The sequence below is a fragment of the Equus asinus genome, chromosome 18 (assembly GCF_041296235.1).
Source record: "Equus asinus isolate D_3611 breed Donkey chromosome 18, EquAss-T2T_v2, whole genome shotgun sequence".
Classification (NCBI taxonomy): domain Eukaryota; kingdom Metazoa; phylum Chordata; class Mammalia; order Perissodactyla; family Equidae; genus Equus; species Equus asinus.
In genome coordinates this window covers 24,213,957-24,235,707 of record NC_091807.1, presented here as the reverse complement: position 1 = coordinate 24,235,707, position 21,751 = coordinate 24,213,957, and the positions used below count along the sequence as shown (strand labels likewise).

The 21,751-nt window shown below is 41.7% G+C and overlaps 1 protein-coding gene across 6 annotated transcripts in view; it reads left to right on the top strand.

Annotated features, from left to right (window-relative positions):
- Window positions 1–1,893: 1,893 nt before the first annotated feature.
- Window positions 1,894–21,751, top strand: part of APP (amyloid beta precursor protein) — a 253,740-nt gene continuing 233,882 nt past the window's right edge. The window contains exon 1 of one of the 6 annotated variants that reach the window (XM_014859018.3): window positions 1,894–2,272. In XM_014859018.3, coding sequence (XP_014714504.3) covers window positions 2,216–2,272 — 57 coding nt within the window. In that variant the 5' untranslated portion in view covers window positions 1,894–2,215. The remainder of the gene's footprint in view (window positions 2,273–21,751) is intronic. The other 5 variants (XM_014859014.3, XM_014859016.3, XM_014859017.3 and 2 more) reach the window with 5 other exon arrangements.

Below are 21,751 nucleotides of genomic sequence, written 5' to 3'. Positions count from 1 at the left end.
CTGCTTGGGGATCCAGAAGATACCTCAGGGCAGGCAATGGTATTAAATGCAGAACAGAGATAGCGGCTGAGAAGTACAAGCCATCAGGATCCCTGAGTGGTGATAGAACAGGGGGAAATGTAAAGAGTGTCCATCAATCTGACACAGCAGCTAATCATCTTCCCCCAGGGAACATCTTGTCCAGGGAATGTATGAGTGTGGTGGATTTCAAGAGTAGAAAGGAACCTGCTAAATTGAAGAACTTTTATTTTACAGATTATAACCTCACCTCTGTATTTTTTAATTTTGCGCTCAATAAAAGTTCTTTACTCTTAAAAACACCTTCCTCCTTCCTAGGACTGGTTTCATGGGCATGCAACTGTGAAGTCACACAGGGCCCTGTGCTCAGAAGGGCCCCACGGTTGGTTTAACATTCTGCTGTCACCAACTTAAAATTCTTAATTTTGAAACAAAGGGCCCCACTTTTGCATTTTGTATGGGGCCCGCAAAATTTGTACCTGTTCCTGCTCTCTCCCCATCTTCGAGTCATCCTCCCTGCATTCAGATGCCTTCAATTGCTCACACAAATCTGGGATGCACAGGGAATTATGGTGGTGGGTAAATGGATTTGGGAAGCAACTGGTTTTGCTGCCACTTAGGATTTTCCTACAGTCCCAACTTCATGTCACTTACTTGTCGTCAGATTTCGAAGAAGTTCCTCAGCTTCCGTTTCCTGACTTATAAATGGGAATAATAATACTAAGGGCCGCACTGGCTTTTGTAGGAAGTAAATGACGGATAGCATGTACAGAAATACCGCATGAGAACAAATATTTGTTCTTATTTGTTGAGGACTTTCCAAGGACATTCAGAGGAAAAAGTAATCCAAGGACCAGGATTGGATGCCTAGAAGGAGAAAAGATAGAGGAGAACATTTAGGGGAGCTGGCAGATAAAGGCGGACTTCTCAGGAAGGTAGTGCACATCCCCCTGGCTGGGCCATGGTCCCACCACCAGAGTCCCTGGCTTCACTCCCTCCCACCAGCCCCACTGTCGATTGAGGCTCTGTGCCTGGTGCTCCTTCAGGTCAAGAGCAGGGGATACATCTGGGCAGCTCTAGACCATTCTAGACTAAGTGGACACTACCTGGGCACTGGAGGATTTATGTTTAATCTAGGAGAAGGTGGCTTCGCAGCAGGTTCATTTCTGTAATTTAGGACAGACACAACGAAGAACAAGGACAGAGTTTGAGGTCAGGAGTTCTTAGTTCTGGGGGCCAAATAAGAACCCTCTCTCCAGATCCTTTGCCTCTTAACTTTCACTTCGCCCTCAGCTCAGATGGATGTTACATCCCTGCCAGATAAAAACCCCATTGACTCCTTTCTAAAAAAAAAACCCACCCCACAATAAATAAACAAAAAATAAAAAATCCTTCTTTCAAAGAGAAGTAAATGGGTCGCCAGCTTCTTCGCTAGGTCCGGTGCCTTTTTCCTTCGGTTCATTCTAAAGATAGAAATTGCTGGCTGCTCGTGGCTGCTTTTGACTGGAAAAAATGAGGCTTTTTCTCTCTCAACAAGCAAAGAAATCCTATTTCCTTTAAGCTTGTCGTGTTCCCATTCTCTACCAGAAACGCCTCCCCCACCGCTCCAAACCCAGACAAAAAACGAAATGCGGATAAAAACGCATCCCAGCAGCAGCCTTTTATACGACATCCCTGAGAGGCCTGCGGGGTCGGATGAGTCAAGCTCACGGGAACGAGCGGAGAGCGCTCTCGACTTTTCTGGAGCCCGGACGTCCTACGACTCACCTTTCCCTGAGCCTGCACCGTCCCGCTCCTGGCCCCAGCCTCTCCCTCCTGCTGCTCGCGGAGCCCAGGTGGCCGGCGGCCGGGGTGGCTCGGGGGACTGCAGGAGCCGGGGGCGCTGCACCTGCGGGCACCGGGGCGCGGGCCCCTGCCGGGCCGAGCGCGCGCAGCTCCCCGGCGGCGCCGCTAGGGGTCTCTCTCGGGTGCCTAGCGGGGTGGGCCGGATCAGCTGACTGGTCGGGCTCCGAGCCCCGCCGCCGCGCTCCTGCTCCGTCAGTTTCCTCGGCAGCGGTGGCAGAGAGCACCCGGAGCAGCGCGAGCGTGGGGGCCACCAGAGGCGGCGGCGGCGACGGCGGTGGCGGCACGGACAGAGCAAGGGCGCGGCGGATCCCCCTCGCACAGCAGCACACTCGGCGCCCCGCGCAGGGTCGCGATGCTGCCCGGTTTGGCACTGGTCCTGCTGGCCGCCTGGACGGCTCGGGCGCTGGAGGTGGGTGCCGCGCCTCAGAATTGGGGACGGGGGGCACGCTGGGGACCCGTTCCTCCCAAGTCTTTAATCCCGAGAAGCCGGGGGCAGTCAAGGCGACCCCTCTCCCCTCAGCGCCCTACGCCCCCGCTTGCAGGCGCCCTGCGCATCCCCGCCTCCGGCCCAGCCCTGCCCCGGGGACGCGCGCTCCGGCCCGCGGAGAGGGAGCGGGCGAGGCGTCCGGTTCCCTGGTCCGCGCCAGTCGGGGGCGAGAAGAGGAGGAGGCGATCCTGAGCTTAGACCCTGACTCAGTTCCTCCTGCGGGGGTCGGGGGCCGAGGGAGGCGAGAGACATCCAAATGGGGGGAAGGGGGAGGGAGCACGTGGGGAAAACTGAAAATGCAGCGTCCCTGGATCCTGTCCCCAGCTCTTAATCGCTGTCCTTCCCTTTCTCTCAGGCCCTGGGGAGAAGGAGTCGGGACAGTTCGGGAAGCTGGGCGTCCCCCCTCCCCCGCTTCCCTTTGCCTTTTCTGCCCCGTTTCACCTTCACTTCGCATTCCCAGCGCCCCTTCCCCGCCCGACCTCCTCCTCCTTTCTCTTGGCCGCTGCTCGCGGCGGCCTCCGGAGGGCGACCCCAAGCAGGGTCGCGCACTACCTTTCGCAGGCAAACTTTGTACATTTCTGCGTCTCCCTTTTGTGTAAGTTGCGAGAGATGGGAGGGGTTGGAGACCCGCAGCCACCGCGCTCCTTCCCCAAGCCTGGACGCCCCTGCCGTTCACTCGCACCTTTAGCTAATCCCGGGGAGGGAGAAGGTCCCCGGGAACAAAAGCCGCGACACCCCGCCCTCGCCAGCCCGGGGCGCGGTGGCTGAGCCGCGTTAGTCTGCGCCACCGAGGTTCCCGCCCGACTCCCTTCCCGGCGCTGCGCGTCTCTCCCGGAGGGGGCCAGAGCGGAGCCTCGGGGCCCCTCAGCGTCCCACCCCCATCACCTCCGAGGCTTGTTAATTCTATGCTGGGATGTAAAGTCCTTGGGGAGAAATACGCGAAGAGTAGGGCGTGCATTGGAAAGGGCAGTGGCGGGTGGTGGGGAGGCACGAGCTTTCCCCTCCTGTGCATCAAAGGAGGTGTTTGTCTGATTAAGGCGCGGCCTCTTCCTGGCGGAGCTGGGCACTCTGGTTTAGCCCTCCCTGGGGGCGCGGGCTGCTGGGGAGGGTCTTCAGGGTTTTCTTTTTAGGGTGCAGATAAAAGGATTGAATTGAGTGAAGATTAAGACGGAGAAGATGGCGCCTCTGCAGTGCAGCAAAGAAAAGCTGTGTGGAGGCTGCAGCCTGGTGAAATCCACCCACCGCTAGGTGTATATAACAAGTCTTCCCCATTCATCCAACTCTCGAACATTCAGCCAACGCCTGTGCAAAATGACTATTTTTCTTTTTTATCTAAAGATGCTTAGAAGTTGTTTGCGTGACGGTTGGGCCAGAGGAGGTTGTATTTCGCATCTTTTGGGTTCCCATTCTGCATCTTACTATTTGCAACCTCCCCTTCCCTTTTTTTTCCTCTCATTTTCCCCCTACCTCATGGTAATTTTCCAAAATGATTTCCGGACAACTGTTTTCCTGTAATTCCGCTGAGGTTATCACAACATTACAGTTTTTTAGTTCCTAATTTACAAGGTCATTGAACTTTTTTCCCTTCTGGTTTTTACCTACAAGTGTGGCTTAGGAATCACCTTAGGGCTAGTTAAAACAGATTGTTTTAAGAGTTAAAGAATTCAGTTTTCCATATTTTTAAAAAATGCATTTAATTAAGGGAACTCTAATTTTTCTGATGACTTACATTTAATCCCACCATTATTTCAGTTTTTCTGATTATCTTACCCCACATTGAAAAACACAAATTAAGTTATTAAAAGCAAATCATAACCTTTATTTGAAGTGTTCATCAAAACGTAAATATTTAACTTTTTTGAGCAATATTTTTTTCTGTATGAAAAGAGGCAGCATATAGGCAAATATGATTCAGATTTATTTTTTGGCCTGTTTGGTTGCATTTCTTTGCTCTTTCTGTCATCCTTTTGGACATTTTCACTGGTTGTTGGCACCTCCTTCAAAGGATGGAGGTGAGATTTGCATTGGTCCGTTTTGCAAGGTGTTGGTGGAAGGATAGGCAAATTCACTCTAATGAGGTTTGAGGGGGGTTTATCCAGCTCTATCTGTGTCCACTGAAAAGATGTAATTGTGAGTTGACTGCCTTTTGTAGGGCTTAGAAAATAGGTCTGCTGCAGGTGGCTCTCAAAAAGAAATGAATAAGGGCAGTGATGACGGGGCCTCGGCTTGGGGGAAGTGAGGTTACCTGAATTGGTGATTTTGCCTGGTGTATTGATAGACTATGAGTTTAAAAGACCCTGACATTTATGTATTTAAACTCCCTTCCTCTTAAGTTTTATTTTCCTCCATGGAGGAGGGCTTAACCTAATCACGATTATCTGCTTTGATGGTGGTGCTCATTCACAGATTATCTGTACCTACTTGTACTGACTAGTACTGCCCTAATGGTAGACACTGGCGCACAGAGTAGTGAAGCTCAGACTTGCTAGGGATCTGTAAGGACTCACTGTTTCTTGCTAATTAGTGGGAAGCCATGATAACTGGCAGGGCACAGAAGCTTCTGTCTTGTCACCCTAACCAGCAGAGGCGCCTGACGGCGTTGGGAGGCTGTTAGTACTGCAGGAAAGTACTCCAGATAGAATTAGGATCCCTGGTGCTGACTGGGGAAATGAAAGGAATGTGCAACTTAAATAGATGACAAGGTTAAATGCGGAATGACTGAAAAAAATGAAAAAGAAAGAATGTGGTCCATTGAACGTGGGTTTGAAGGAAAACGGGAAGGTTGTCTCTATGGATAAGGCTTTTCTCCATGCTGCTAGAGCATCCGTGTTTCACCGTTTATGGCATCCTCGTGACTTGTATACAGATATTTGTATGACGATGAAGGTTGTCAGGCATTCTAGAAATAAGCATAGCTATTATGTGCCTTTCACTGAAGAAGTGTAATAAAATTCAGTGGAAATGTGCATTCTGTTTCTGCAAATTCGATCTAGGTAGGGACTTGTATTACCTTAAGAGACTTACAAGGCATCTATCATTAGTATATTTCTTCTTTAATCTCTGCCTCGTTATATCAGTTACAAATGCAAAGGTAAACCTTATAAATGTACTTTAAATGTAAAGCTCCAGCATGTAAGGTTTAGTTTGGCTGTATCCACCTCATTGCCTCCCACCCCTACTCCTCTGCTCCCAGGAAGTTTGCAGAGTAAATAAGACAGGCGCATGCTTTTGAAAGAAAATAGAAAGTGTTAAGTACCAAGAGGAAAGTACAGATTAACTGGTATAATGAATAAAAGCCTTACAGTGTAAACATCTATATTTAAAGAATAAAGGAACAATGGGATGAGATACTGCTGGAGAATTTCCGGGGAGTTTGTTTCATCCAGATTTGGATCCCAGGTATGGGAAGGGGAGGTTAAGTCTTTGCATTTACAGTATTTGTTTGCATGCCTCTCCCCAGCTTTTCCCTTCGAGACAGACAGACACACGCACACCTGAGGGTGTGGGTGGTGCATTTGTGGCGTTTAATTTTCTTAATCTTTCCGTGTCTTCATTTGGGACACTTTTATTGATTCCCTTTTGGGGCCAACCTCTGTTCGCAGCTCTGAAGATATTGTGGTGAACAAAACAGTCTTTTCCTTCGTGAAGATTCCAGTCTAGTGAGGAAGACAAATAATAAACAGATCATTAGGGGCTGGCCTGGTGGCGTATTGGTTAAGTTCACATGGTCTGCTTCTGCGGCCCGGGGTTTGCAGGTTCGGATCCTGGGTGCAGACCTATGCACCACTCCTCAAGCACTGCTGTGGCAGCATCCCACATACAAAATAGTGGAAGATGGGCACAGATGTTAGCTCAGGGCCAGTCTTCCTCAGCTAAAAGTGGAAGACTGGCAACAGATGTTGGTTCAGGGCCAGTCTTCCTCACCAAAAAAAGTTCTAAAAAATAAAATAAACAAATCATTATAAATGCAAATTCATGAACTGTGACAGATGCGACGAAAAGGACAGGTGCACGGTACACTCTGGAGAGGAGGAGGGAATTCGGAATAAGGAGTTGAGAGGCTGAAGGTAAGGGCCTGAAAGAAGGATCTGAGAGTTCTGATATGATTTCTTCAGTAGGACCTTGACTGAGGGAGTGAGTATGCGACAAAAAAATGTGATTCGCTGAGCTACAACGAGGAAGGTGGGGAAGATGTTTCCTTTGTGTTTTGGTTTTTTGCTGGTAGCTTTCTACCTCTCTGTATTCTACTTGACTGTGAGGTGGCATCCTTTCCTAGGGGGATCCCAGATACAGATGTACTGAGTGGGGATTGATGCTCAATACCATATTCTTCAAGTCTTTGGAAACTCTGTCACCCTGTGTCACCCAGCCAATATACAGATACACCCTCATGAGGGGCTGGAGGAAGCTAAGGTGAAGGAATGAGGACACCCCTGGGAAGAAAAGAAAGTTTAAACAAGAAAATATCTTATTTCTTAATTTTTTTGTTGTGCATGAAAAGAAAAGCAAATAGTACCTGAACCCTCAAAGCTGAATTTGCAAATGAAAACCGTAGTGAAGGGGAGAATGTTATGTAACTGTTTCTTCAGTTTAATGTGGATAGCTTAAGAAATAGCCATTTCAGTCAAGCTGCTGGTATTTTTCTTTGGAAAAAAAATCTGGTGAATTTTCCCCTGCAGATTAATCCTGATTAGTAGATATGCTTTACAGGTACCTTTGTAGAAGTGGAAATCCACCAAAAACTGGATGAGAAGGACTGCTTTAGGAATAAAGTAATTCATTAAAAAAAAAAGTCTGGACATGTTCATCAGTTAATGTTTCTATGAAAAAGTGGTGCTTGATAGGTTAGTTAGCTGCCTGTTCAAAGTGGGATGGAGGGGCCGGCCCGGTGCTACAGCGGTTAAGTGCGCACGTTCTGCTTCGGTGGCCTGGGGTTCGCTGTTTCGGATCCCGGGTGTGGACATGGCACCGCTTGGCAAGCCATGCTGTGGCAGGCATCCCACATATAAAGTGGAGGAAGATGGGCACGAGTGTTAGCTCAGGGCCAGTCTTCCTCAGCAAAAGGAGGAGGATTGGCAGCAGATGTTAGCTCAGGGCTAATCTTCCTCAAAACCAAAACAAAAAAAAACAAAGTGGGATGGATACAGACGACTCAGGATCACATGTGTGAAGTCTTAGCTGCAATAGGGAACTCAGAGCCCATTTTATTTAGATTTAGTTTGTGTGGCTACATTTTGAAGAAACATGTAATACGGATTTAGCTTGAACTTTGCTAGGATTATAGTGTTTTGTGAAAGAAGGTAGTGATTGAAATGGGGAAGATGAGAGGTTTGTAAAAGCCCAGCTCTATTGGGGCTGGCCCCGTGGCCGAGTGGTTAAGTTCGCGCACTCCGCTGCAGGCAGGCAGCCCAGTGTTTTGTTGGTTCGAATCCTGGGCGTGGACATGGCGCTGCTCATCAAACCACGCTGAGGCAGCGTCCCACATGCCACAACTAGAAGGACCCACAACAAAGAATATACAACTATGTACCGGGGGGCTTTGGGAAGGAAAAAAATAAAATCTTTAACAACAACAACAACAAAAAAGCCCAGCTCTATGGAAAGTAGTGGAATTGTTCCTGTATTTATATTGTTGATTTCCACATCAGCGTGAGGTTAGGCCCGCAACACCCAGTCATTGAGTTTCTCACATGCTCAGGGAAGGCAGGACCATACTGATCAAGAGCCTGCATGGGGGCAAGATGGCCTGGCCTTAAATCCTGGCTCTGTCCGTTTTGAGCTGTTGACAGTGGCTAGCTTCACGCCTCAGTTTTTTCCTTTGTAAAATGGGGATAATAATGTTATGGTTGTTGAGGATCAAGTGAGTTAGTATATACGTAAAATGTTGGAAACACTATATGAATTAATATATATGTATATAACATAATGACACCTTATTAGCATTATGTGTTAATTTTGTTGTTGGTGCTGTCCAGTCAATTGCGACTCCTGGTGGTCCTGTGGACAGGAGAGCAGAACTCTGCTCAGTCTTTTTGTGCTATCCTCTCACCTTCCGGCGCTATATCAGATGATGCTCCATTGCTGTTCATAGGGTTTTCATGGCCTATTTTTTTGCAAGTGTGTGGCCAGGTCCTTCTTCCTAGTCTGTCTGAGTCTGGAAGCTCCACTGAAGCCTGTTCACCATGGGTGACCCTGCTAGTATTTGAAATGCCGGTGGCATAGCTTTCAGCATCACAGCGACACGCAACCACCACCGTGTGACAACTGACAGACAGACAGGTGGTGTGGTTCCGTGACCAGGAATGAACCTGGGTCTTGGCATTGAAAGCACCAAATCTTAACCGCTAGACCCCCATGTATTAGTGTTACTACTACTGTATATGAGGATGATAATGTAAAATGATACATTTAGGTCTCGCACATAGTTGAAAGTTAAAAAAAAAACTCTATGATGTTTCATTTACTGACTAATGTGCTCACTGACCAGCTAAGACTGTTGCAGGAAACAGGCAGTTTGTTCTCTATAAGAATGAATGAATTTGATCTAAATTAAAAAAGGACATTGCAGATAACATTTTTAGAATACATTTCATTTATTAAATATTTAGATGTATTTTATATTTCAATTGGCTTTTGGGAAAACATTAAAATAATTCATGCTCATTGAAAAATTTAGACAGTATAGAAATGTGTAAAAAGTATAAGCAGTTTTTACATAAGTAGGAAAGACCTGTTTTAAATGTGTACACACTGGCAGCTTGCCACACTTGTCTAATACTGTGCAAGTGTGTACGCTGGCTCGATTATTAACTTAGCTATTAGTTGATGATCAGCTATGTGTACGGAGCTGTGAACAAGCTTGGTTTAGTTTTCAGCAAAACCTTTTCTAGAAAATGAATAAGCAAGTTTTGCCAATCTAGACAGAAATGGAAGATTTCAAATTCCAGCAAAAGAATTTCGGTCCTGTGGAATTATGGTCCTAGGCAGAATGGAAACTTGAAATGATCTGCACCAGAGGAGGAAACCAAAAAGCAGACTACTTGAGAACGCAGCATTTCTGTAAGAAATCAATTTTCAAAATAAAATGAATTATATTACCAGCCAGAGTATGGTAAACTTTATAGTGATCTACTGCTTAATTAAAAGCATACATTTTTTTAATCAGCATATTTTGCTCTTTACAAAATAAAATATTTTTGATCTCAATTTCAAAATTAGGCTAAGATTATTGGAGAGTACGTGAAATTAGTGATACTGTGGTTAAAGTGTGATTAACACATTGAAGAATCAATAGGCAAAGTCCCAAGAAATCTATGTGGATTTTTGTTACACCACTTCATGGATTGATCATTGTCTTACTCAATCAAAAAAAGTGGGTTCAAGAAGGAGGATGTGATTATTATAGCCATGTTTGGAATAAACATTCTGCTCAGAGTAGATAACAGTGAGGAATGAATGAGATGGTACCACAACCACGTATGTAGGGTCAATGAGCAGTGGCAAGGAATAAGCAAGATTAACCTTACAGACAGGGAAAAGAACAAGTCTGTTTTGTAGATGAGCAAATTCTAGAATTCTTAAGGTCTTCTTAGTGAGAGACCCCCAAGTAGTGTTTGTATCTCCTAATTTCCAGATGGTCTCTCAATTTTTCTTTTTCCCCCCAAGTTCAGATGACTTTTAGCTGAGAAATTTGATTGAGCAAGAAAAGTTACCCTTTTTTTGGTAACTTACTTTGTCGCTGTGAAATTGTTCTTTGCCTGATTCTTTCTTAGAGAATCTAATAATTTGTCTCATGCTCTCAATTCTCTTCCACAGAAACCCACATACTATCTTTAGTGAAGAATGACAGGCATCCCTGATGATAGAGACTGATAAATTACTTTTCAGCCTTAGATATTTATGGGAATAGAGATCTGCAGGATCAAGAAAATCATTTGTATTAAGTGAAGAAATGCATGATTACTCTTATTGCTTTGTGAAATTTCAGAGCTGTAATGACTGTAATATATTTTGACCCCACAGAGGCATTTTACAGGAAGAAAAACAAGAGGTTCAATCCCACCCTTGAGATACACTTGTATACTTTAGACCTGACCCCTTATTCCCAGTTACCACAAACTCATTTGTTTAGTTTTTTTCCATGTCTGCACATGCTTGATTGCAATAAAAATAATAAGGCAACATAATTCTTACTTTGAATCAAAAACAAAGAAAATAGAATTGTCTATTAAGGCTTGGTTAGTCCAAAAAAGGATTTTTATATGTGCTCTTCCTATTGGATGAATTTTCAAAAGCATAATTGCTGTTTTGTAAATAACACTACTCAGTTATTTTGTAGTGGAATTAATAGGCATACATGATAAAGATAGATATCCACTATTTTTTAGCCTTATGTATTGACTTTTTTTATCTTTCAGAAAAAAAGAATCCTTATCTACTCTGAAGGTTGAGCCTTTAAAACTGAGGCAATTTTTTTGAAATCTTAGCTTAACTCTTCAGAGACTAACATTAAAACCTGTCATATGAAAAGTAATATTCAAGAACAAATATTCCTCATACTGATCCTCTTAATTGCTTATTATGGTTTTTTTTAAAACAAATATAGGAGGCTGGCCTGGTGGCGTAGTGGTTAAGTTTGTGAGCTCCACTTTGGCGGCTTGGGGTTCACAGGTTTGGATCCTGGGCACCGACCTAGCACCACTCATCAAGCCATGCTGTGGTGGCATCCCACATGAAATAGAGCACAGATGTTAGCTCAGCTACAATCTTCCTCAGGCAAAAAGAGGAAGACTGGCAACAGATGTTAACTCAGGGCCAATCTTCCTCTCACAGACACACACACGCACACACAAGTTTTAGGGTGACTCAAAAATAAAACCCACCCATAAAAATTAAATAAATAAAACAAATAATTTTGTCATTGCTGTATGTTGCTTTGAAGATAGAACTGATGAGTTCTTAAACTCCCACAGAAACTAGCAAATATGCAGACTAATCATTCTAAGAATAATTTATCCACAGATACTTACATATTAAATCAGTTAGCAATTTAAAATTAAAATAAAATTTCTATAGAAAAGTGGTTAGCTTATTTTCATACACAGAGAAACCTAGATTTTTATGGGCACACCCAGAAAGGGAAAATGCACTCCTTCATTTAACAAATATTTCTGAGGTCCCTGCCCATAAGAGGAGCTTACAGTATAGTGAGGGTAGACAGAAGAAACAGGAAGTAGTCAGGTACTTAGAAAAAATTAAGTTGGGTAAAGGTATAGGGGAATGCCATGTGGAGGTGTGTTGTGGGTGTGACACTTTATGTGTTATTATCAGGAAAGGTCTCTGATCTGGTCACTACCCAAAATGTAAACTTAGATATCTGGAGGAGGGAACTATATGTTCACTATGATGTAAAAGAAGAACTGTGGCCAGGGGATCTGCTTAGAGCGGTTAAATATTAAAACCAAAAATGGTGGTGGAGAGAAGTTAATGTTGATTGTGATCACAAACTGTTTCTTGTAGTTTGTTCCATCACTCACCAAAATGCCTTCCATCTGGTATTTACTAAATATTTGATAGATATTTTCAGTGAGTACTCTAGAAATTTTATATTGTGGTGATAAAGAGTTATGTGTTTGACTCTTGACAGTTGAATTAACTTCTCTTAAGTTTAGAAAATTGTGAATGACACCTCACTCCAAGCGTTGAGAGCAAAATTAAAGCCTTTTAAATAAGATTTATTTTGCACCCTTTTTTAGAACATTTTATTGTGAAAAGCTTTCATAAGTGCTGTCAATAACTTAAAAATGTTCAGTTATTTGCAACTCTTTATTTCAGAAATTCAGTTGGCCAGTAACAATTACCTCATTCTTAAAATTTTTCATCAGTTCTCTAATTGAGACCCTTTCACTTGAGGGTGCCTAGAAATGATTTTGTTTAAATGAGATAGTGGAGCTTAGAAAGAAAATGTGTATTGGAATTAAATTGAGTGGCCATCCAAATGAACATTTCATCAGCATTGTCATTTTTCAGTTTACTACTTTTTTTGCCATTTTACAGCTAATATTAACTTATTACCTTAGTGTGAACCAAAATCAAAATTGGCCCTTTAAGAAAAAAATTGAATTGTTATTTCTATTCTCTTAAAAAAAATTGTACTTTTCAAGTTCAAGGGCTTGAAGCCAATCCCACTTTATGCTATTAACTTGACAGGCATGGAAAATCTAATTGAGGTCATTATGATTAGCTTTGTATCTGGCTAGTGTTTTCTCAGGCTTGTTTTTAGTGCTTTGTGTCAAGTATTAAATCCTCTTACACCACAGACTCAAGAAAATGTAAGTCTAATAAAAGTAAACTGAATTTTAAAATCCTGTAGTTGTTTTGTGTGGGGGAGGTTCTTGGCTAGCTGAGAGGACGTTCAAACGTGAAAGCAACTTTCGCATTGCTGGTAGTTTGAGGATTTGTGAAGGGATCCACTTTCAAGAGGACATTTGTGACAAAATTGCAGTTTTTGGAATCGCTGCATACTTGTTCAGTGGGATATGAGAGGAGAGAGTCCTCTGAGGGAAGCCATGTGACCAGATGGCTGAAACTGTAGAAGCAAAGGCTGCTGGATAGAGATGTCATTCAGACAGTGCAAGTCCCGGGAACTGGGGGGTGAATAATTTATCAGCACGGCCTTTGGAGATACCCAAGACAAAGATAATGAACATTCTCAGGCAGGGAGGACATCCTTCAATAAACAAGATAGGAAGCCGACCCACCTTGTTTCCAGGCAATTCTTTTCCTTGTCTGTATTTGCCGTGTGACTATTTCACTTTACTTTTGTGAGCTGGACTCAAAGGTTAAATGTGTATCATTGTCAATTTTCTGGGTCATGTTGAAAGGACACAGATGGGAATTATTCAGTTCATTGCAGTATATCTTGTTAGTTGTATTTATTGATTTCATAAATAGCCAATAAAGAGATAAGAAAAAAATTTCAGTGTAAGTTTTTTTTCCTGGAGAAAAAAAAGACTTCGGTTAAGACATCATTCTAAGGGTTTATTACTGTTGTTAAATTATTTATGCTTTAAAAAATTTTGACATGTGATTTCATTGCTTGTTTGCTCATTCATCTCAGAATTGGAACACATGAAATGCTACCTGGGCCCATCGATCGATTCTTCTGTTAGCAGATGAGGGAAAGTTTTAATGCAGGATGTTTAATTGGATATTTGGATTATGTGCTCACCTGTTTGTCTCTATTCCGAATTTTCTCAAGACTTGAGATTGACTTATGTGATATTGACACTGACTTGGAGTTACGTTTTTTATTATTACTTATTCATTATCTTACTGCATTGTTCTTCCCCTTACTTTGAATTTTTTTTCTCAAGGAAGATTGGCCCTGAGCTAATATCTGTGCCCATCTTCCTCTACTTTATGTGTGGGACACCTGCCACAGCCTGGCCTGATAAGGAGTGCATAGGTCTGTGCCTGGGATCTGAACCGGTGAACTCTGGGCCGCTGAAACGGAGTGTGCAAACTTAACAGCTACACCACTGGGCCAGCCCCTGCTTACCTTGGATTTTTAAAAACATTCATTTTATGGGCATATACTGGATGTATTCTGTGTTTTGGTCATGACAGGAGCCCTAGTGTCTTTGTGGGGCTGTGCGTAAACAGAGAAGTAACTCAGTTTGTGTCTTGAAGGGTTTTGCAGCCTCATGGGGAAAGAAAGAAATGCAGAAATAATTAGGCACGGTGTGCCAAAGGCTATAATGGAAGAACGAATAAAGTCTTCATAGAGAAGGCAGAATTGGAACTTGGTTTCAAGGGCGAGTGGAGGTTAACTGAGGCATGGTAGGGCTTTCCAGACAGAAAGAACAGCAAGGGTGTAAAGGTTCAAAAGAGGAAGGCATGGGAATGTGGGTAGGGGATTAAGAGCTTTGGATGCCTTGATGAGTTTGAACTTCTTCTCAGCAATGGGGTGCTCTTAGATGTTCCTAAAATGAGGGTGTCCATTGATACTGTGGTTCAGTTAGGTTTAGGAGCCTTTTCAGAAGTCCTTATCAATGTCTGCTTAATCTCGTTAGCCAGATGGTAGCACCTAGCTGCAAGGGAGGCTGGTACACATGATCCATTACCTGGGAGTATTCCCACCAGGAATACATTGCAGTTTCTCTTAAGGAGTAGGGAGAGGCAGGATACTGGGTGGCAACTGGCATTGTGGGATGCAGAGTAAATACAATACGAAGGAATGTAGAAGAAAATGGGTAGATTGATTAATAAATTAATAAAATTCTGATCCAAACCAAAGGAAAGATTCTCCATGAGCAGTCAGAGTAGGTTTTTGGGATTTGCCCACTTCTTATTTGCTCATTAACCACATAGGAAGCATATCTTTTGGGAGTGATGGAGGAGGTGATAGGGAATGCTTTTTTATTTTTATGGCAGGAACACCCAAGAGCTGAGCCTTCACTCTGGCTGATTGTACGTAAGATGATTTAGACTGTTGTTCCTGGAAAGTCCTTCCAATCAGAGTGATGGAAAAAGGTATAGTTCTAGTGGCTCTGTGGATAATAATGGCAGTGTCAGTTCACTCTCCCTATTGGTAAACTAATGTTCATTTGATCTCAAGACTTCCCTAAAGCAATTTTGTTGTACTTGTTCTTTGAAAGGAATAGCAGATAAAACAAGCTTGGAGGTTTTTAGAAAAGAGCATGATACTGAGAACCTCTTTTGAGCTACATTTGCCTACCACGTTCAACTTCTTTTCCATTGCTACACAGCCATTCAGATCTGTTTATTGCACCTGTGTTATTAAAATAGAATGGAAGGGAGATGGCCCTGTGGCCCAGTGGTTAAGTTTGCACGCTCCCCTTTGGTGGCCGGGGTTTCGCCGGTTGGGATCCTGGGCACGGACATGGCACTGCACATCAGGCCATGCTGAGGCGGCATCCCACATGACACAACCAGATGCACTCACAACTAGAATATACGACTATGTACTGTGGGGCTTTGGGGAGAAGGAAAAAAATAGAATGGAAAGATCTATGGAAAAGAAGAAAACAAACCTTAATATATTTATATCCATAAAAATAGGGCTGCCGTTTTAAAGTTCATCTTAGTTACTTATCTGTTTTCTTACTCATTTCAATTATTGTAGAAGTGGTCAAATGAAGATATTTACCAGAAGGTATGTGATGAAATAGAGATGTGGGAAAAAACCTAGAGTCCTGAGCAGGCTTGATATAATCATCAACATTAGGAAGTGTTTTGGGTTTTACAGTAGGCATTTTATCAGCCCCTGAAGATTTATTTAAATATGTCCCAGTAGTTTGACATATTATACATGGTTCTATCTTAAGGAAATGTCTAAAATATCAAGGTTCCTTGAAAACTACTCTTGGTTTTATTTTCTGCATTATTTCTTTTTGAACCCGTGGTTCTCTTTAAGAGTAATCAAAAGCATAGTTCAAGTTTGATCATCTTAAATCTTGGCATTTCTTTTCTTTTTTTATTTTGAAGTATCTATCAAGGAAATATGACTTCTAGATACTGCCTTCAGAAAAACAGATGACGATTTGTCTGTGTATGGAATAGTTATTGATTGATAATGAGAATCAGAAAGAGTAGCCAACATGTGTCTGAATGTATGTTTCTCTCATATTACCTTGGCCCTATTTTGAAATTATACTTTTTTTCTCTACAAAAAGAGTGGGTAGTAATTTACATCATGTAAATTTGAAAATTTGTTTTACTTCTATTAGATAGAATTTGAAAATATAAAGAAAATCTTGTTCTTTAATTTCTGTGTAATTTTCTAATGGCCATATAGTTTATATAATTTGAGAAACTTTATTATTATTTTTTTTGGTGAGGAGGCTTGGCCCTGAGCTAACATCTGTTGCCACTCTTCCTCTTCTTGCTTGAGGGACATTGTCGCTGAGCTAACATCTGTGTCAGTGTTCCTCTGTTTCATGTGGGATGCAGCCACAGCGTGGTCCGACAAGTGATGCTAGGTTCGTGCCTGGGATGTGAACCCATGAACCCTGGGCCACCAAAGTGGAGTGTGCAAACCCAACCACTACACCACCAGCTGGTCCCCAAAACTTTATTTTTTTAAATTTCTCCAAAGAACTTATATTTTATTCTGAATTCTGTTGTGCTTTCATATATCTGAAAATATTTGACATAATTACTCCTCACAATTTAAGCGCCCCCTGAAATGAGTATGCCCTAGTTGGCCCTGGATTGGAGAGTTGGGGACATTGCTTGCTTTACTGACTTTAAATAATTGGTAGTTGATCTTGCAGGCAGTTAAATGTATGCCTTTGTTTAAGATCACCTAGTTGGAAAAGTTGGCAGTCCAAGAATGTGTTGAGAAGAATACTTGAGCATTCCTTCTCGGCTTACTTGAATCTTACAAGTATTTTGTTGGTTTTGTTCATAATCTGATGTATTTCTAAGTAAACGAACTCTCCAGAAACAATCTCTGCTTCTCTGATCATTTAAAATACATTAAATGGATGCACACTGCAAAAATTAGTGGAAAAATTTCTAGTTAGACCTCGATGACATGTGGTCCATCCATGCAAGTTCATTTTAGTTCTTATTAAATTCAAACATGAATTTTAAAAAAAAGAAGATTGTGATCATCTTTATGAGGTAAAATAAATTATTACTTTAAATATATATTCACTTCAAAGGAAACTGAAAACAGGCTATAAGTGCCTGTGTAAAGATGCATCCATTTAGGATTATGCTTAAAGCCTACAGTTCATAATTACGATTTAGCCTTGGAGTAAAGGAAGTGATATTGATTATTTTTGGGTCCAGTGTTATTTGCTATTGATTCATTGTTGGTGAGCAAAATAAGAGAACAAAAGGATGACTTTAAAACAGCCATTTATAAGTATTATATGTAAATTATAAGCTCCAAGTCTAATGCTGAAGAGCTTGGGATTGGTAGTGTTCCTTTCAGATGCTCTCCTGGTGTCATTTCATCTCAGAATTCCTCTGGCCTTCACTTAATGCCCAGACCTAACTCTAATGCAGTGCTGTCCAGTAAGAGTATAATGAGTATAAAGTATTAAAAGTAATTTAAAGTTTTCTGGTAGCCACACAAAAGGGTAAAAGAAAACGATGAAACAGACTTTAATGTGTTTTATTTCACCCAATAAATCCAAGTATTCAACATGCGGTCAGTATAAAAATTAATGAAATATATTACATTCTTTTTTTTCATTTTATGTCTTCAAAATTTTACTCATAGAGCATATTTTAATTCAGACCAGCCACCTTTCCAAGTACTCAATAGCCATGTGTGTCTAGTGGCTACCATATTAGATGCTGCAGCTGTAGAAGGGCCAACTCAACATACTACTGTCTAGGAAAAGAATCATCAGTTTTGGAACAGGTAGTAGCCATAAGACCTTTCTATGCCCCCTCCTTTTACAAATAAAGAAACTAGGATCTGGAGACATTGAGCTGCAAGTATCACTCACATATGAAGGGTCAAAGCCCAGTCCTGTCCTCTGAGTTCTAGTCTCTTTCTTCATCACCCTGGTTCTTCCTTTTTCTGTTGCATGTTGCTCTGTCCCCTTCAATATGTACTAATGGTAGGTGGTTGCTATCAGTGAAATATGGAGCCAGGAACCTTAAGAAAATCTGGCCTTCTTGACAAGGCCAGGCCTGATCTGGACAAAACTCTCCTTTGGGGCAGGGTAAATAAAATCACCGGGCATATCTAGAATCTTTCTGCAGGATGGTAATAGGAGATACTCAGTTTGTCTTTTTTTGGCGTGGGCACTGTCGGAGTAGGAATTGAGGGGACCGTTAGGACCCAGGAGATGTGACTCTGAACACTGGTTGAGATGTCAACTGTCCAATGAAAGGAAAGATTGACAAGGCATTACTATACACATTTTGTTGTGTGTATGGGGTCTGTTCCTGGAAACACTGACATTAAGCTTTTTTTTTCTTTCAGCTTTTGGAAGACTGCTTGTGTATGTCCATAGTTCTTACCCAATTAAACTTAAAGCATGATATTTTTTGACAACTTAAGCCCAGTGCAGTCCTGGCCTGTTATTTTCAAAATGTAAGCAAATGTGGAAAGCTGTCCGCATGGCATGGTGGTTTGGTAAAGGCAGACGATTGGTATGCCCCTGGGATCATTGCTGTAAAGTATTTGTTTTACAGTGTGAAAATGCCTGATGGGTGAGCTTTCAGAGTTGGAAGTTGTTTTTCATTTCATTGCTAAAATATTTATCAGCCTGGGTGTTGTATGTTGTGTAAGAGTGCTTTGAAGAGAGTTTAAGTTTATTCATGTGACTTAGGTTTAGTGAGTTTAGATTTAGTGTTAAACGTAACCATTTTTCTATTTGAACCTTAGGACTTCTCATCTTTGGTTAGGCATTAGCCACAACGACACTGTTGATCTTTAAGTTAAGGATGCACTGTATTTTCTTCATATTGTATGATGAAAATCATTGTGTTTTGCAAATGCTGATGTGTAGGACAATACTTAGAGTATTCACAGCTTGCAGGAATGAATTAAAAGCTCAGGGACATCCATATTTCCTTTGGCAGTTGTCTATTAAACTTAAAAAAATTGTCTTTAAACTTAAAAAAGCCACCATATATCTTTAGCAGTTTTCCCTATATTTTTCATGGTAAATATAGCCAAGAGGAACAGAAGTTTAGAACTTTAAAATGTTCGGGGGAGTCATAGTTTTTTATTATGTTTAAGTAAGATTTTTTGAATTAGAAAAGTATTATAAATACATTGTCGGTAACTTAGAGAAAATTTAAAAACATGCATAATCCTACCCCCCACCAATGTCTGTTTTACGTCAATTTTTAAAACATTTTTGAGATCATTTTATATCCTGCATTTTATTCCTTAACATTAAGTCTCATGCCATTATTGGCTCTTTGTAAATATAATGTTGAGTGGATGTCTGAATCTGTTTAGGGCGACAGGAGCTATAGAATTGTGGATGTGTGCTTTCTGATTTGGCATTTCCAACCGGAAGTTAGGCTGGAAGTAATGATGTAAGGAAGGATCATGTGCCAAATCCCTATGAATATTTTAAGTATTTATTGAGTGATCTACATTGCTGCTCTCAAGTAGCATTCAACATGGTGGTCCTTCAACTGTAATGTAGTACTTTGTAGGGGAGGAAGACATTTCCTCTACCTGCTCTGGGTCCTTCTGGCTGGAGAATGAATTAAATTCACATGAGATGGGATAACAGGAGAAAATTAAACAAAGCTTTATAACATGTATATGTGGGAGAGGCTCAGGCAAACTGAGCAACTTGCCAAAATGGCTGAAGCCACCACCTTAAATAGCATCTTCAGCTAAAGGCAAAGGATGTTGGGGGTGGGGGGAGTCAGTTACGGGAGGTTACCAGACAAGTACAGTAAACAAGAGTAAGATTATTATGCAGATGTAAGTCCTTGCCTTCCTCATTGATTAAGAGTTTCTAGAGATAAGGTCATCCCCCCTTTTTCCTGGTACAGAGAGGAAGACACCCTTACAGACGGAGATTTCCTTTACAAATGTAAATGGTTCTTAACAAAGGGTAAGTACATTCTGCTTTTCAGAGTTTCTTTCCTGTCTGCAGTTTTTTAAAAAGTAACCAGCCCCAAATAATCCTCATGCCAAAGAGGCATATCTTGGGGTGGCCAATTCCGGTCCCCCACAACTTAAAGAAAATGAGATGAACCAAAACCATAGAGATTCACAAAGATAAAGAAATAAGGAGGGGGCTGGCCTCATGGCTGAGTGGTTAAGTTCGCATGATCTGCTTCGGTAGGCTGGGGTTTGCTGGTTCAGATTCTGAGTGTGGACCTACACACTACTCATCAAGCCATGCTGTGGTGGCATCCTATATAGAAGAGCTAGAATCACTTGCAACTAGGATATACAACTATGTGCTGGGGCTTTGGGGAGGAAAAAAAGAGGAAGATTGGCAACAGATGTTTGCTCAATGCCAATCTTCCTCACCGAAAAAAAAGCAAAGAAAGAAAGAAGGAAAACTTGACCTAGTAATTCAAACAGGCTCTTATTTAATGGTTTCGTGATCACTTGTGTTGGCAGAAGTTTGACTGTAAGAAGGTGTTAGACTTAGGCACTCGTAGCCAGGACTCGAATGTAGACATCAGTGAAATTGTGGTTTTGGTTTACTGAGGCCATTCATTGGGAGCATTAATTGGGTTAGATCCTCCTTCCTATTTCCCTACTTTTAAGTCTTTCCTGATTTTATGTTGTTAAAAAATAAGTCAGAAGCATTTATTCTATGAAGTTCTCAAGAGTACGAATCTTTAGCCACAAAAAAGAACTAGATTTGTCTTCAAATTTAATAATGTGTGATGAGATGCTGCTTCCTGAGAACCCTTTGTAGGGTTATGGAGCCCTTTCAGCCAGACCCATATAATCTGGTTGTTAACTGCTATTTACATGGTCGGTTAATCAGTTTTATATTATTATATTTCATATTGTAGGTTTTTAGAGCAAGGACTATGTCGTTTATTTATTCTGTACTTATTTATTTATTTTTTTTGAGGAAGATTAGCCCTGAGCTAACTACTGCTAATTCTCCTCTTTTTGCTGAGGAAGACTGGCCCTGAGCTAACATCGTGCCCATCTTCCTCTACTTTATACGTGGGATGCCTACCACAGCGTGGCTTTTTTGCCAAGCGGTGCCATGTCTGCTCCCGGGATCCGAACCGATGAACTTCGGGCTGCCAGAAGCGCAATTTGCGAACTTAACTGCTGCTCCACTGGGCCGGCCCCTATTCTTTACTTATTTTAAATAAATACAATACTGTATATATATATATAGTGAATAAATGTCACGCGCTGAAGCCCAGACCTCTTCTCCTTTGTCGTGTCATGTCTCCACAATTTACTGCTCTTTGTTAAAATGCAATATAAGCCCTCAGGCCTAACTCCTCCTTTGGGGCTTTTACTTCTTTTCTCTGAAGCTCCTCCCAACCCCATGTAAAAATACTAATTAACATCAAATAACATTTGTATGCTTTTTCTCCTGTGGACCTTTTCTCAGTTTAATTTGCAAGGCCCTAGTTACTGAGCCTAAGATGGTAGAGGACAAACATTTTTTCCTCTCCTTTAAGTATTCAAGCTCGAAGGAACAGTAAATTGAAGTGGGGTGGGAAAATTCCCACCAATTATGTGTATACCATTTATCGGTGACAGTTCACATTGATGAATCATGTATAAAAACTAATGGGAAGTATCTTCCATGCTGAATTTACTCAGTCTTGGAGAAGAAGGTATGTTTTAATCAGGAGGAATTTATGGAAGACATTTTGTATTCTAAACATTTAAAAGAGCTCTTAGAGTATATAATAATTCATCTTTGCCTCTGTATGTTAAAAATTTAAGACAGG